Raw genomic sequence first — 14,417 nt, 5'->3', positions numbered from 1 at the left:
TGTTGGTTTTTATAGTTCCATAGTTTTACTAGTAAAACATAAAAAAAAAAAAATTAGGAACAAGAAGAGAAAATGAAAAGAAAAAATAATCATAAATCCCATTCTTTTTATATACATACCAAACAAGGGAGTTTTATGTAAAAATTAAGGCTAGTACTGTCATTTTAGGTGGATAGGGAAGGTAAGTGTAATTTTTTAAATTTCTGGGGAGCTCATTGAAATCATCAAAAAACTCAGGGAAGGTTTATGAAATTATCGCTTTTTGAAAAGCAAACAAGTGACCTGGTTTTTTTTTTTTTTTTTTTAAATGAGGATTGACTACCCAAATTAATGCACATAAAATGTTTGCCTTTTGTACATAATCATTTTGATGGGTTTTATCATGTAATTTGACAATTGCCCACCCTACATGGCTCCGCCCCTGATCAGGACGTAGATCAAAGTGTTTAAGAAAGGGAAATTTGTAAGTTAAACGCTTGAGGAAGTAGAACTCTGAGAAGGGGTGAAGAGATAAAAAAGCCTAAGATTTAAGAAGAGGAAAGTTGGGAATTTGTTGAGTGGTTGTTCAAACATTTCAGGTTTTATTTATTTGAAAGCCTTTTTATTTCTTTTATTTTTAACTTTTTGCCCTTTTTGGCTATAAATTTATTAGTTCAAAAACTGAAATAGTAGAAAATGGCCCGCACTTCTATCAAGAAAGGCTTAAGTTACATTTTTTGTGCATTAGTACTAAATCCATTTTTCATGAAGTTTATGCATGTTAAAAAAAAAAAGTGAAGCTTCTTCTTGTAATATATTTATCCCTTTGGATTTTGATTTTTTTGTTTTACTTTAACAATTCTTTTTATATACTTTAAAGTTCTACATGCTGCCAATTTGAAGTATTTCTTTTATTTATTTAATTTCTTTAAGCAGAAACGAATTTGGGGCAGGAATGGAAGCAATCATTCTGGAAGTTTGATGGCCAAGATTTGGCCAAAAAAAGTATAAGACCCAGATTTCATCTTGTACATCAATTTTTACACTATGTGTGGGATCTACAAAATTTTGTTCTATATTTACACAGTGTGTAAAGTGAATTACATTGTGTGCAAAATATACAAAATCGATCCGGATGCTTTTTCTGTTGACTATTCCTGCCCCAAATCCAGTAGAAACCAGGTAGGATTTAAGAAGTAAGGAGAGAGAAGGAGATTTGAACCCAAAACTTCTAAACCTTGAGATTTCAAACATGGTTACTAAACTAAGGTCTTCTTAGCCCCAGTTTAATAATTTCAATAAAATTAATCTATATGTTGTTCACACATGTACGTTTTGTTTGACATTGCATAATCTTGTGGTGTTTCTTTTAACAAGTTTAGTAATTGGTCAAAAGTGGGATGCATGACATTAATACGAGTATCGTCTCAAGCCCCAATTCAGCTTGCGGAGGATTTAGTTGGGTAATTATGAGATTTTTAATTCAACTCTTAAGAACTTCCCTTTGCCTTGAAACATTAAGGCCCTGTTTGGATTGCCATTTTCTGCCAGAAAATTACGTCATTTTTCGTGATCACATTTCCCTATTACCTTTTTCCCTCACATACATCAAATCGCTACAGTAATTTTTCCATGAAAAATGACGGAAAATGCAATCCAAACAGGGCCTAAGATTTCCCCTTGAAAGAGAAAAGCAAAGAAAACATTGAAGGATTGTAAAGTTTTGTAATTAAAACATTGAGGAGCAAAGTGAAAATAAAAAGAACTTCGAGGGTACAAAGTGGAATAAAACCTTTACACTAATGGAACATGAACTTCAAAATTCTAAAAACTTGTTTGGATTGGAATTTTTCAAGAGTTTTTGGGAAAGGCAAGTATAAAGATAACATATTCCTACATGTTTTCAGATTTTCCTGTTTTGCCTTGATGTACAAAGCTCTGTCTAGGTCTCACTGCCAATGAAACATGGGCTCCATATATAAGAGAAGAATTGAAGCAAAATTTTCAATTTTGTTCCTATGTCATTTCTCTATTGAAAAGTAACACAATCTAGATTTCTCTTTTCGGTGTCTCCACTTCATATTTATTGCAAAACAGTTATTGTATGTTTTAACGTATCTATAAATTGACTGTACGGTTCTTTATCGAGGAAAAATAGAAGCAAGTTGCAATCAAAGAATATTCAACAAATCGGGATGATGAAATACAAACATATAGAACCTCAAACGAGAAAAGAACCTGAAGAACATCATAGAAACAGATTACTGATAGAAGTTACTATTGGATTGTTTAATCCACGACTGTTCTTGCCACTGCAATCACAAATCACAAATTTATATATCTGCAGCAAGTTCAAACAAAAGAGTTGAAAAGGCCCTGATACTGCTTCGAGAAACATATGCAGGTCAAGAGAGACATGAATGCTTCACCATCGTAAGAAGTTAGGAGAAACATGAATAATTATACATAGAACTGAATCAACATGTACATAGAACTGAGGCATAGGACTCTGCTTCTGAGTGAACTGACTCTTCTTCTGAGAAATTCAACTCTGCTCCCATTCCCTGTTGTAGAGTTTGCTTCACAGAACTTAAAGCAGACTCACCATATTCCGCTAAACAAGAAGGGACATCTCTCAGTCTTCACCATTTTCTGGTGTGATGAGAAGAAATAGACTCTCCTTCCAAGGAAATGTGTTCTGAAAGAAGGAATTATAGCAGTACTACATCAGTTGAATATAGAGGATTACAGATCACCCAACAAAAAAAAGGGGGTCATCTAGTTTCTCTGATTTGTCATTTTGATCAGTTCAAGCAATTCACCACGTAAAATGGAAACATGAAGCAACATTAAAATTAAGAAAAATTGCTTCCTTTAGAATTAAGAAAATTGTTTGTACTTTAGCAAAATATAGTGAAGAAAGACACACGTTTTCAGATATTTAAAACTATTTCTAGATCTTAATGTCAATGAAACATGCGCTTCATATAACAACATTATGCAAATTATAAAGTTTCAACATGTCTGTTATTGTATGTTTCAACATGTCAATCAACTGAGGAAAAACAGAAACAAATTAACAGTTTTCTGTATTACTCTTACTTAGATACACAAATTGAGAGCACAATATATATATATATTTATGTATGTGCTTGTTCTCTCCTGGTTTTGAATATCATAACAATATGTACGAGCATGGAAGAAGATTTCAGAAATTGGGACTAAAAATCCTTCAATACTGAACCAGAAAAGAACAAGGAGAAGATTTTAGAAACAGATTATAGTAGCTAATTTGGTTTGGATAATGCATGAAATAAGAAAGTTATATAGCAGCATAAGGTCCCAAAAACAAGAAAGAAAGAAAAGAATTTGGAAGCGATCAGAAATTGCCTCAATAAACATGAATTAATATAGTATCAATTAACTCATTCAACATATAAACAGAAGAAAAAAGAGACATGAATGGTTCGCTAGGAATCATTATATAATTGAACTGATTCAACATATGCAAATATACTTTTATCTGACCTGATGAGTCGAATCCAAATCAAAATGGGACATGAATGCTTCGCCATTGCCAAGTGTGGAAATGGACTCTGTTTCTGAGGAAGATGCATACTAAAAAGGTTCAATTACGATCTTTAGAACCTCATTTCCCATATCCATCTGTTCTTGCCGAATTTGCTTTACAGAATTTACAACAGACTCACGACAACCTCTCACCTCAATCATTTCAAGAGCCGGACATTCCCCCAAACAAGAAGGGACCTCCTCCAGATTCCAACAGCGGTGCACAACCAATTTCTCAAGATAAGAAAAATTGCCAGAAGATGCAGTCCAGCTGCGAATGTCCATCCATGACAATTGCAAGACTCGGAGGCTAGGGAACTCCCCTTCTTTCATTACCCATTCTTCCCCAGTAAAGGAGTCACTCAGTAATTTAAGCACTTCAAGATTGGGCAACTTTCCAATTGCTGAAATTTCACTCCATGGCTGGCTAGTCGATTCGAGAACCAACTTCTTCAAATTCAACGGAAATTCAAATCCATTGTTTTGAAAAAGCACCAAATGAAGTGATTCTAGTTTCAAACAGTTAAACACAAGAATCTTGTCGCAATTTCTGGTAGCTGCTTGTTCATTGTAAAAACTCCTACATTTTAGCCTGCGGATGCTTGGTAACTTTTTCAGCATCTTTTGCAAGCATTGAGGGAGGGATCAATTGTAAGGCTTAAAGTGTCTAAATGATCTAAATCTGGGGATACTTCTAGATTTCCATCTGGAAAAATGAAACCCCAAATCCTATCTATAGTATGTAGATAGCTCAATGTCTTAATGTTCCAAATAGTATCCGGCAGCTTAACATCAAAATCCGGCTTTTGTACGACAAGAGTTTTCAACCTTGAGAGGTTGTCTATTGCAGATGGGATGGACCCTATTCCACTGAGCACCAGGTATCTCAAGTGAACAAGCAATACTACTTCCATCGGAAATGATTTACAAAAGTTCCAATCCCCCAAGTCCAACAATCTAAGAAGTTTAGGTAACAAAATCCCCCAATCCTTCTCTTGACCTTCAAAATAATCATTTCCATACAAAAGCAAACAGCGTAAATTGGGAAAAATTAGCATTATCTCCCAAATCTTCAATTCCCTGGTATTATGAACACAAACTCGGTGGGGGTTGCTTTGTCCAGTAAGGCCAAAAGGGTCTTTCCAACTATGAATAACATGTAGAAAACTTTCTTCTTTGGCCTTTTTCACACAAAACTCATGTACCAAATCATGAAGTCAGCAGGTTTTGGCACCATTCATAGCTCCTGTTTTGGTAACCATAACTAAACTTCTATTAATTAGACCCATCAAGTAGTTGTAAGCCGCTTCCTCTAAGCTCTTTCCTTCAATTTGTTGCACGAATCCTTCAGAGATCCAAAGCCATAACAACCTTCGGACGTTAATAACCTGATCTTCTTGAAATGCAGCAAAGTATAGAAGGCATGGCTTCAAATAATCTGGTAAATGACTGTAACTTAGCTCAAGTGTCTTCATGCAGTATTCATCGTGAAGAACAATAGAACTTAGACTTTTTGCAACTTCTTCCCAGCTATCTTGTGCAATAGTAGCAAGAATTCCAGCAACAAGGACAACTGTGAGCGGTAAGCCCCTACAAATTTTTGCTATTTGAGATCCAACTTCACTTAGTTCTGGAGGACAACCTTCTTTGTCAAATAGCTTTTTTTGTAGCAATGCCCAACTCTCTTCGTCAGTAAGTTGGCGAAGATGGTAAGGCTTGCTACCAGGTTTGAATTGCAAAGACAAATCCTGGAATCTGCTGGTGAAAAGAATCCTGCTTCCATTGACATCATTCGGCAATGAGTTTTCCAACAAATTCCATGCCTCAACATCCCACAAATCGTCCAAAACGAGAAGATACTTAGTTCTCAGCAAAACTTGCTTTAGCTTCTCAACCAAATCATTTTCATCCATCTTAAGATACTCGTCAGGACTCTTAGAATGAATACTACATAAAAGCTGAACAAACAAACTGTGCTTGCTATATGTTTGAGAAACACAACACCAGCCACAAACATGGAAATATGACCTAACTGAAGAAGCAGTATAAACTTTATTGGCTAATGTGGTCTTACCAAGCCCAGGCATACCCACAATGGGAACAACATCCAACTGCTTTAATCCTCTCGTAAGTCGATCAATGATAGTTTTCACCTTGTCATCGAGACCTATGAGATCTTCATTGCGTATGGCGGCAGCAAGTTGTGACGGTATGTGAATGGAATTCTTGTTAACTCTTTGGGTTTGACCATTTTGGATCTCTAGGGCTTCAATCTTCAGAAGATTGATATCTCTAGCAATAGCATCAAAAGAATCTTCACATTTATCACCAACAAGTGTCGAGTCAATCAATAACTCTGCCTTACATGCAACCTCCATAACATAACTCCAAAAAGCTTGGAGTTTTCCATTCCGATAGCGCTGCTCCTTGATATTCTCAAGGACAGATCTTAAGAATGTGAGATCTTTGTGTACCATTTGGATTCTATCCAATAGGAAAACAATTGAATCATGAGCCTCATCACACCTTGCTAGTTCCTGGAGATTCTCTAGGAAAAAATCCATACAGCCCAACTCATTGGATCTAGGATAATTAAATGATGAATATGATGATGTAACAAAATAATTGTGTGCAAGCTCTGCCATCATATACTTGAGAACTTTGTGCAAATGAAACAACCCAAGATATGTTTCCCTGGGCAAGCCTTCTTTGATTTCATTGGCGGAAAGGGAGAAGATCAGAATTCCTGCATCATAGACTGCAAGTCCAAGAAGATCCTTTATTTCATCATCTAGTTTCTCCTCCTGCTTGAGAAGGGTACCCAGGTACCTTATTCCCTGATGAAGTTTTAGCATCTGATCCTTAACTGGAATCTGAAAACTGGCATGATACCCCAGTAGATCCATAAGATAATCATGGAGAGACTCAATAAATTGAACTACAACTAGACACTCATTCTCCTCAAGGGCTAAAGAACATGATGATCTTGATTGTTTCTTTGAAGCGGTCAGGACATCCATGTAAGCTTCTCGGACTCGAGGATCAAGAGGATTTATCTTCTCATGTATCAGCTGAGAAATTTCGGATTTCATTTGATTGACCACTTGTTTATCATATATGTCAAACTGACATACAGGAAATAGGCGTGCAGCCACAACTGCAACTTGACTCAAGGGATCTGTCAATTGCTTACACTCGACACCTCGCATTGTCACAAAGCCAATGAGATTCCTTAAGAGCATTAGCTTCTGTCTAATGGTATCCATTAGCTCCCCGAAAAAAAGGCCCTTCAGAGTCTGTGAAAGGGACACAATAAGATCCATAACTAGTCGTGGATCTGCCCATGAGCAATAGTCAAAGAAGATGGTGTTGCATAATTTCTTGACATCTGTCTCAAGAAAAAATATGATATTTTCCCGGGATCTGGTTGCCGCACTTACTAAGATGTCACGATCTGAAGATGGTGTTGCCCATAAACGTTTGTATGGACGATAATCAGACTGAAGATAAGCAGACTGAAGATCATGAACCATCCTGATAACCACATCTTGAATTCTGAAACAAATAATACTACGTCTCAAACTTTCAGACATAATATTATCCTTGTGCTCCTGATCATGCTCCAAAAGCGCTTCATGGTTCCTCCTCCTCCTACACATTTTGACATAAAGAAAAAAAGTTTTTAATAATCTTACCTCATCCTTCAGGTCCCTGATGTGGTCGCTGAGATACCAGGGCTTTGGAAACTCGGCTAGAAAATCTAAAGCAAGATCAAAGCAGCCAATATTAGTGCTGGAGGAGATGTGATGCGATTGCAGATAGTCATATAAAGCAAAATCAGAGCAACTAGTGTTACTGCTGGAGGGGATGTCCATTATCTTCTTTTCACTCTGATATCAGATTTCTATCTGGTTTAACCACTGACTAAAGTTAGTTCAGTATCTACACTTTTCTCATCTAACAATAGCCAACAAAACAATCTAAAGCGACAATAGCTGGACTTTTTTTTTTTTTTTTTTTTTTACTTTTTTGGTGTAAACATTGTAAGACGCTATCTTGTTCAGAGAAGATATGGTGCAGCAGAACTGAAAAAGCAATGAAATTATCTTCTTCACACTTGCACTCCCAGCAACTTCAGTTGTGCGAAACAAAGACCAAGACCAAGGCCAAAGTTATCACTTTTGTCCCTTGAAACTAAGGTATTGACCCATCTGGTCCTTTATTAGTGGTACCGATTTGGTTGCTTTTTTCTTTTATTTTATTACCAAATTGGAGATAGATTCCTCCCATTTCCGGCTCAATTTGCAGTCACGTGAGCATTAAGATTGCAGCATTCATGTAATGGTTCCTGCGTTAATTTCGATATTGCTCTTAAACAATTGCTAGATTATGGTTTTCGAATTTCAGGTTCTCAAACTAATTGTCTAATTTGAACTACAGTGTAAATCAATCAGAGAAGCAGCCAGAGCCTTCTCGCTATAATATTGGCGCTAGCATGTAGCTCTAATTAAATGTTTGCGGAGGTACAACTTATTTTAAAAAATGTAGAATGCAATTCAAGAAAATGATTTTGTGCTCCAAAAAGAAAATCATGTTCTACTGTTAACTCAAATTTAGTTGCTCCTTTTTGTATAAATTGTAATGTTTTTAAAACAGAATCCGTTAACACATCTAAAACTCACCTAACGTACCATATATATACACTAATAACAATTATTACCTCTCATGCAATTATATACTTTTTTTTATTTAATTTTGCCTATTCTCCCTTCTATTTATTTACTTTCGCTAATTGGTCTTATATTTCTAAAAATATGATATTTGAAATATATTTTAACGTGTGCCTGATAGGGTGTCAATTGTTAGTAATTTTATCGTTAATTTTCCTCTTTATTCTTGCCAAATATTGTTTTAATTGTCAATATATATTTATATTTGGTATTTGGATATAATTTCAGAAAATGGAGCAGAAAAGTGCTAAAAAGGGGACATTCTTGAGAAGATTTCTCCACACGTGAAAGCTTCTAAAAGCTTTCCACAATCAGCCCAAATTGTGCAAACCAACGGAATTGCTGATGAAGAATTGAATTGATATGATGAAATCCACTAGCAATAAGAAATCAAAGCGGGGACCACGTAGAAAGTTGAGGAATTGCTTTAGACATTTGGTTCCTCTTTTGGGGAGATGTAATTGATTAGCTATGGCTGGCATTTAATCAGGAGATTACTTTTCCAATTGCTCCCTACGTAGCTAGTCCCTTAAGAAGAAACTAAAAAAGAAGACATTAGACTAGTTTTGGAGTTTTCTCTCCAAATAAGCTCCGTAGGAGGATAGAGGTAGTTTTTGGTTTTCAGAGGAGGAGTTCTTCCTTCTCTTGTTGTGTGGTGTGCAACTTTTCTTAAAAGAGTCTACCGAGACTCAAGTTTCTTCCTAAATTCTTAGTTAGTTATTTATGTCTATGAATTCAATTGAATTGCGTGGGAATTTTCTTATGAGGCGTGGCTAATTTTCTCCTCTAGTCAAGGATCAACGCGAAGACGCAGTCCCAAATATCAGTGAGATCTAATTAATTATACATATTCCTTAATTTATTAATATTTGCATGTTTTCTATTTCAATTTCCATGGGATTATTTTGTTAATTGGATATCAAGGGCCCGATGTGCAATTTGAATTTTTAATCTCTTGTCAAATTAATCAATTAAATCCGTAATTGTTTAGTTGGTTAATATTAGTGGCAACTAGTATTTTCACATACTAGGAGAACATGCAATCTGATTTAAATAACCCTCGTAGCGTGTTATTAATTTGGGTTAGGCTTTTCTAGTTTTTAATGCAATTAGGAAATTAATTCCTACGGTCGTACCTAGGAGTATTTCCTGGTTAGAGGTAATCAACGGTCGTACCTTGGTTATCAATAAATTAAGGAAAAACTGGTCGTTAGAGCTTATCGGCGACTATAACTAGCCTATTAATTAAATTAACTGAACATTCTTTGCATCAATGATCGGATGAATGGACTGTGTCTGCGTAGTTGTATCCTTGGCTAGAATTTATTTATCATTTATTTAATTGCTATTTACAATTGTATTAATTAATTATTTATTTTTGGTTAATTATTTTTAGTTAAATTGTTTAATTATTTATTTTTAATTTCATTTTGATAAAAATCCCCCGTGTCTCGAATTTAAAAAGAATCAAATTTTTTCTAGTCCCTGTGGATTCGACCCTGCTTACTACTATATACAGAAAATTTATTTTTCTTAAGCAGGTATTTATTATTGCACAGGCACGACACCTGTCAGTGCCCTATGAGCGCCCATTAGACAAACCGTTTTGAAAACACTTAAAATATAGAGGCAATTTTCAAATTGTATGTGTACAATGCAAACAGATGGATTGTCCAATGCTAAAAACTAATGAAAAAGGATTGTTTAGCTGAGAATTAAGGGGGTCATGCTTACTTGTTACATAGGTTTTTTTTTATGTATATTTTTTTTACCTGCTGATGGCATTTTAATTTAGGCCTGCCATTCTTTTGGGTCCCTACCCAAGCGAAGGGCACGACTCACCAGGTGGTAGCAAAGAGGAACACGGAACAGCATCCACAAATGGGGGCTCGCGGAAATTGATGTCTTAACTTTTAAGAATTAATACTCCCTCCGTCCCGTTTACTTAGTCTTGATTTTTTTTTCACACAGATTAAAAAAGTGTAATTAATTTAGTTGGAAACATAAATTTAGATTAATAATTTCCTAAAATACCCTTATGCTAATAACGAAGAGTGCATTGGAAAAACTCAATGTATTCAATGTAATGGGTTAGTATTTAATAACAATGTATTAATAACAAGATATTTAATAAGGGTATTGTAGACAATTTGAAAGATCATTACATTTCTTAATGGGAAAGTGGACTACAATTTGGGACAGACCAAAAAGGAAAACAAGACTATCAAAATGGGACGGAGGGAGTATTATATATGTTAATAATGTATACACTTTTACTATTGGATGTATTTTATATGATTTCAATTTAAATTTTATATATGTATCATACATCCAACTGAGATAGTATATACACTATTAATATATATATAAGATTTATTCAACTTTTAATGGATCTCACGCTCCTAAATTCCAGTTTTTCCCGAAGGAAAGAAAGACAACGAAGTAGAAAAAATTAAAAAAAAAAGTGAAAATGATCTAGCAAAAGGATCCATGTGGCAACAGAGATTCTAGCATTCATCCCGTTCGAAAGATTTTATGTCAGTCTGGAACAACAACTAATCATGTCTAGTAGTTGTTTCCAAATCAATGAAAAAGTTTCATATGGACATATGAGGGTTCCACTTAATTTCATTTAACGTGCCAAAATGGATTCTGCTTAACATGTAAATTAGCAAGTAGGATCCTGATATTCTGGATTAACTACTAAGTATGTCTAGTAGTTGTTCTAGACCGACATAAAATTTCTCATCCAATCATGATTGGTTCATTCTGCTTCCCGCATGTCCCATTTATGGATGTTGTTAAATGTTTTTTTTTTTTATTAATAGTATACTTCTGGCATATGTAAATGGAAGATGTTAGCATGATGTATTTGAAACTTAATGTGCTAAGTCCATAAAAATTACTTTTGAAACACTTTTTTTTGGGTTTTGAGTACATAAAATTTACTTTTCAATCGCTTTTTGTTTCATGGAAGTTTTCACATTAACCATGATTAATGTCATATCATATGTAGACGCAAAACATTATGTTTGTTATAACAAGGTGATTTGTCTTATAAAGTCTCTCAACTAGTACACAATAGTATTTGCCCCTTAAATGTGTTGTATATAGTAATGATAATGATACGCATATTGCATGGGGCAAATGTTGCAAAACGCTGTCTGATTCACATGAGAAATGGTGCAGTAGTAAATGAAAAATTGTGACCACAGTTTCCCAGCAACTTCTGTTGTGGTATCTCATCGAGGAATCTCTCTATCGAGGAGAAAGTTATCATGTTTGTCCCTAAGTGTGGTGCTTTTTTTTTTTTTTTTGACAACTTTGACAGAAGTATGAGGAAATCTATGAGGTGCACATGCTGGTTCAATTAGAATATATGGCAGAAGGACAGCCAATTTTCTCACCTTGAATTGGGGTAACTGTAAAATATTTTATAAATGACCAAAATAACGGTAAATTGGACAATCTGCACCCAGGTTTCTGCATAGAACCAATCTGAAAAGTGTCTTCAGGTCTGAAAAGTGCCACTCTTTGGAAAGAACAAAGAGTACATTTTGCAGACTTCATAAATGGCATTAGTTTGATGATCATCTGTAGAGCTTCAAACAATGGAACTAATTTATGATCTTAATCCTGGGCTAATAATGGCTAATAGTTATACAGAATGTGGTAAATCACCAAGCTAATATAATAGTATCTGTATCAAGAAAGAGGCCCTGCTATATGGGACTTCATGGCATTCTTATTACTTAACTTGGAGCATCAACCAATTTCTTGTCCCCTAGTTTATTAGCATAGCTATCCAAGGACACTGAATCCGCACATGATCAAGATTCTTGTGTCTGTTTCTTGAGATTTATTATTTTGCTTGTAATTAACCTCTCTAGAGGGTGGAACAATTAGTGGTACATGAGTTGAATGAAGATGTATAAGGATTGCTCAACTAATTAAAAATATACATGTATTTTCGTTTATTTGTAATTTTCTTTGGTTTGCAACACTTAATTACGGAAAATAAAGGATTAAACAGCAAGCTAAAATGCTTAAGAAAAGTCAACTTTCATTAGACTTCAAGAAGATATTGCAATTTCTACTCTTTTTTTTTTTTCTAACTCTCTCAGCCCCAACTGCCAAATCCACCATTAGAACCCTAAACCCGAAGAACTCTAAAACTCCTTCCATCGGCACTTGAAAAATGTGTACTTACCACAAAAAATAGTAATAATAAAACGTTTCCTTATGTTTTTAGATCTGTTTTTGATATTTAGAGCTTCCTCAAGGAAAAGTCTAAAGTGATGAAGAGTTACCATAACTCACAAATAAATAGTTGATGTGGCACCACGTGTAGATTTTAACTTATGGGTTTCATTGGGCACAAAATTATGATAACCAATAGTAAGTTTTTGTATAAAAGAAGTGTCATAATATATGTAACTTACTCTTTAAATAACAAATCCTACTCAGTTTTTTTTTTTTTACAAAAATATCACTTTTTCCTCCAAAATTTACCATTTGCTATATAAAACTTACCACATTTCAAGAAAAATATATGACTTCATTAACAAATCTTATCACTACTTCGACAAAATTTACTACCTTATCAACAAATCTTACTAACTTTCAAGCAAAACTTACTAATTTTATGAGCAAAATTATGACTTCATCAACAAATCTCATGTTTTTTTCCCTGCAAGACCTACCAATTTTTAAATAAAATTAACCATTCTTTTAGTGAAAATCACGACTACATTTTTATGACTAAATAAAGTACTTTTGTTAAAGTTTATCATTTTGTTAGTGATATTTACAACATTCCTCAAGCAGTATTAATACTTTTTTTAACTTAATCTTTCTTAGCAAAAACATACAAGGTTGTTAGCAAAACTTATTACTTTATTTATAAATAATATTTTTTCCATGAATAACCTAGTTAGTGCACACATTTTTTGATCTATAGGTTATATACTCACAGTCATTGCTTATTTCCAATTGGGATAAATCCATTTGTATAATCCTCATAACTTACCGCTATTTTTTCGGACAAAACTGCATCTCTCTCGGCTGCCTTGCTAGGGTAGCCGCCCATGGCTGTGCCTCAGCCCCCGGAAGAGGGGGCTTCACCAACAAAGAAGAAATCTTTCTCCCAACTATTCACACAACCAGATACATCTCCAATTCAGATTCGGCAAAACACCACATACAAGGGTGAAGCGGCTGTGGTTTTCTCCAGGGAAGAGGCGGACAGATTGGCAGCACCATACCGCCTGGCTTTGGTGGGTAAGTTCTCCCATGGCAGACCACCATTGGAAGACATCAGAAAATTCTTCATGTCACTAAATCTCAGAGACCAGGTTTCTGTGGGGCTACTGGACTACCGTCACGTCCTCCTCAAGTGTGCAGCAGAAGCAGACTTCAACCGCATCTGGACACGAGGGCTATGGCAGCTTGGTAAGTACCCTATGAGGGTGTTTCGTTGGACCAGAGAATTTCATGTTCATCGTGAATCTTCGCTAGCTCCGGTGTGGGTCTCCTTACCGGCACTGCCGATACATTACCATGATAAGCATTCGTTGTTCTCCATTCTAAACCCAGTAGGAACACCTCTTTTTGTGGACTCAGCCACGGCAGCAGGAACAAGGCCAAGTGTAGCTAGAGCTTGTGTAGAGGTTGATCTGCTGAAACCGATATGTTCACGGGTGTGGGTAGCTGTGGCAGGGGAACAAGGCTTCTGGCAGAAGGTTGCGGTGGATGATCTGCCAAAATATTGTTCCTCCTGCTGGCGGCTGGGGCATGCGGTGGACGAATGCAAAAAACCTGCGGAGGACCTGGGTACGATGGCACAAAGGAATGCACGAGAGTATAAGCAGGTGGGTCAGGGAACGGCGTTGGAAGGAAAAGCAAGGGCAGCAATTGTGGTGGAGCAGAATACGCAAGTGGAGAGACAGCAAGCAGCATTGGCAGTTGGCGTACGGGACGCAGGAGCTGGTGCCATATCTGCCCGGGACAGTGCTGCGCAATGTCTGGGTGCGGAGGTGCGGCAGCACGTGATGGTTGCTGATGCAAGAGACGGTGGGCAGGTGTTGGGGACCCAACGTGCAGCAGATATTTTTGCTGCAACAATGCAGACAGCGATGG

At 35.9% G+C, this 14,417-nt stretch overlaps 1 protein-coding gene across 1 annotated transcript; it reads right to left on the bottom strand.

Annotated features, from left to right (window-relative positions):
* Nucleotides 1-2,226: 2,226 nt before the first annotated feature.
* LOC113697762 (putative late blight resistance protein homolog R1C-3) lies at nucleotides 2,227-7,668 on the bottom strand. Its single transcript, XM_027217344.2, has 2 exons — nucleotides 3,508-7,668; nucleotides 2,227-2,677 (listed from the first exon to the last, which is right to left on the bottom strand). The coding sequence occupies exon 1, from the start codon at nucleotides 7,422-7,424 to the stop codon at nucleotides 4,767-4,769; it is 2,658 nt and encodes an 885-aa protein (XP_027073145.1). The 5' UTR covers nucleotides 7,425-7,668; the 3' UTR covers nucleotides 2,227-2,677; nucleotides 3,508-4,766.
* Between the last annotated feature and the right edge of the window lie 6,749 nt (nucleotides 7,669-14,417).

Source organism: Coffea arabica, chromosome 7c, assembly GCF_036785885.1.
Source record: "Coffea arabica cultivar ET-39 chromosome 7c, Coffea Arabica ET-39 HiFi, whole genome shotgun sequence".
NCBI classification, from domain to species: domain Eukaryota; kingdom Viridiplantae; phylum Streptophyta; class Magnoliopsida; order Gentianales; family Rubiaceae; genus Coffea; species Coffea arabica.
The sequence above is the reverse complement of the archived record's forward strand: the minus strand, read 5'-3'. Positions and strand labels throughout refer to the sequence as shown.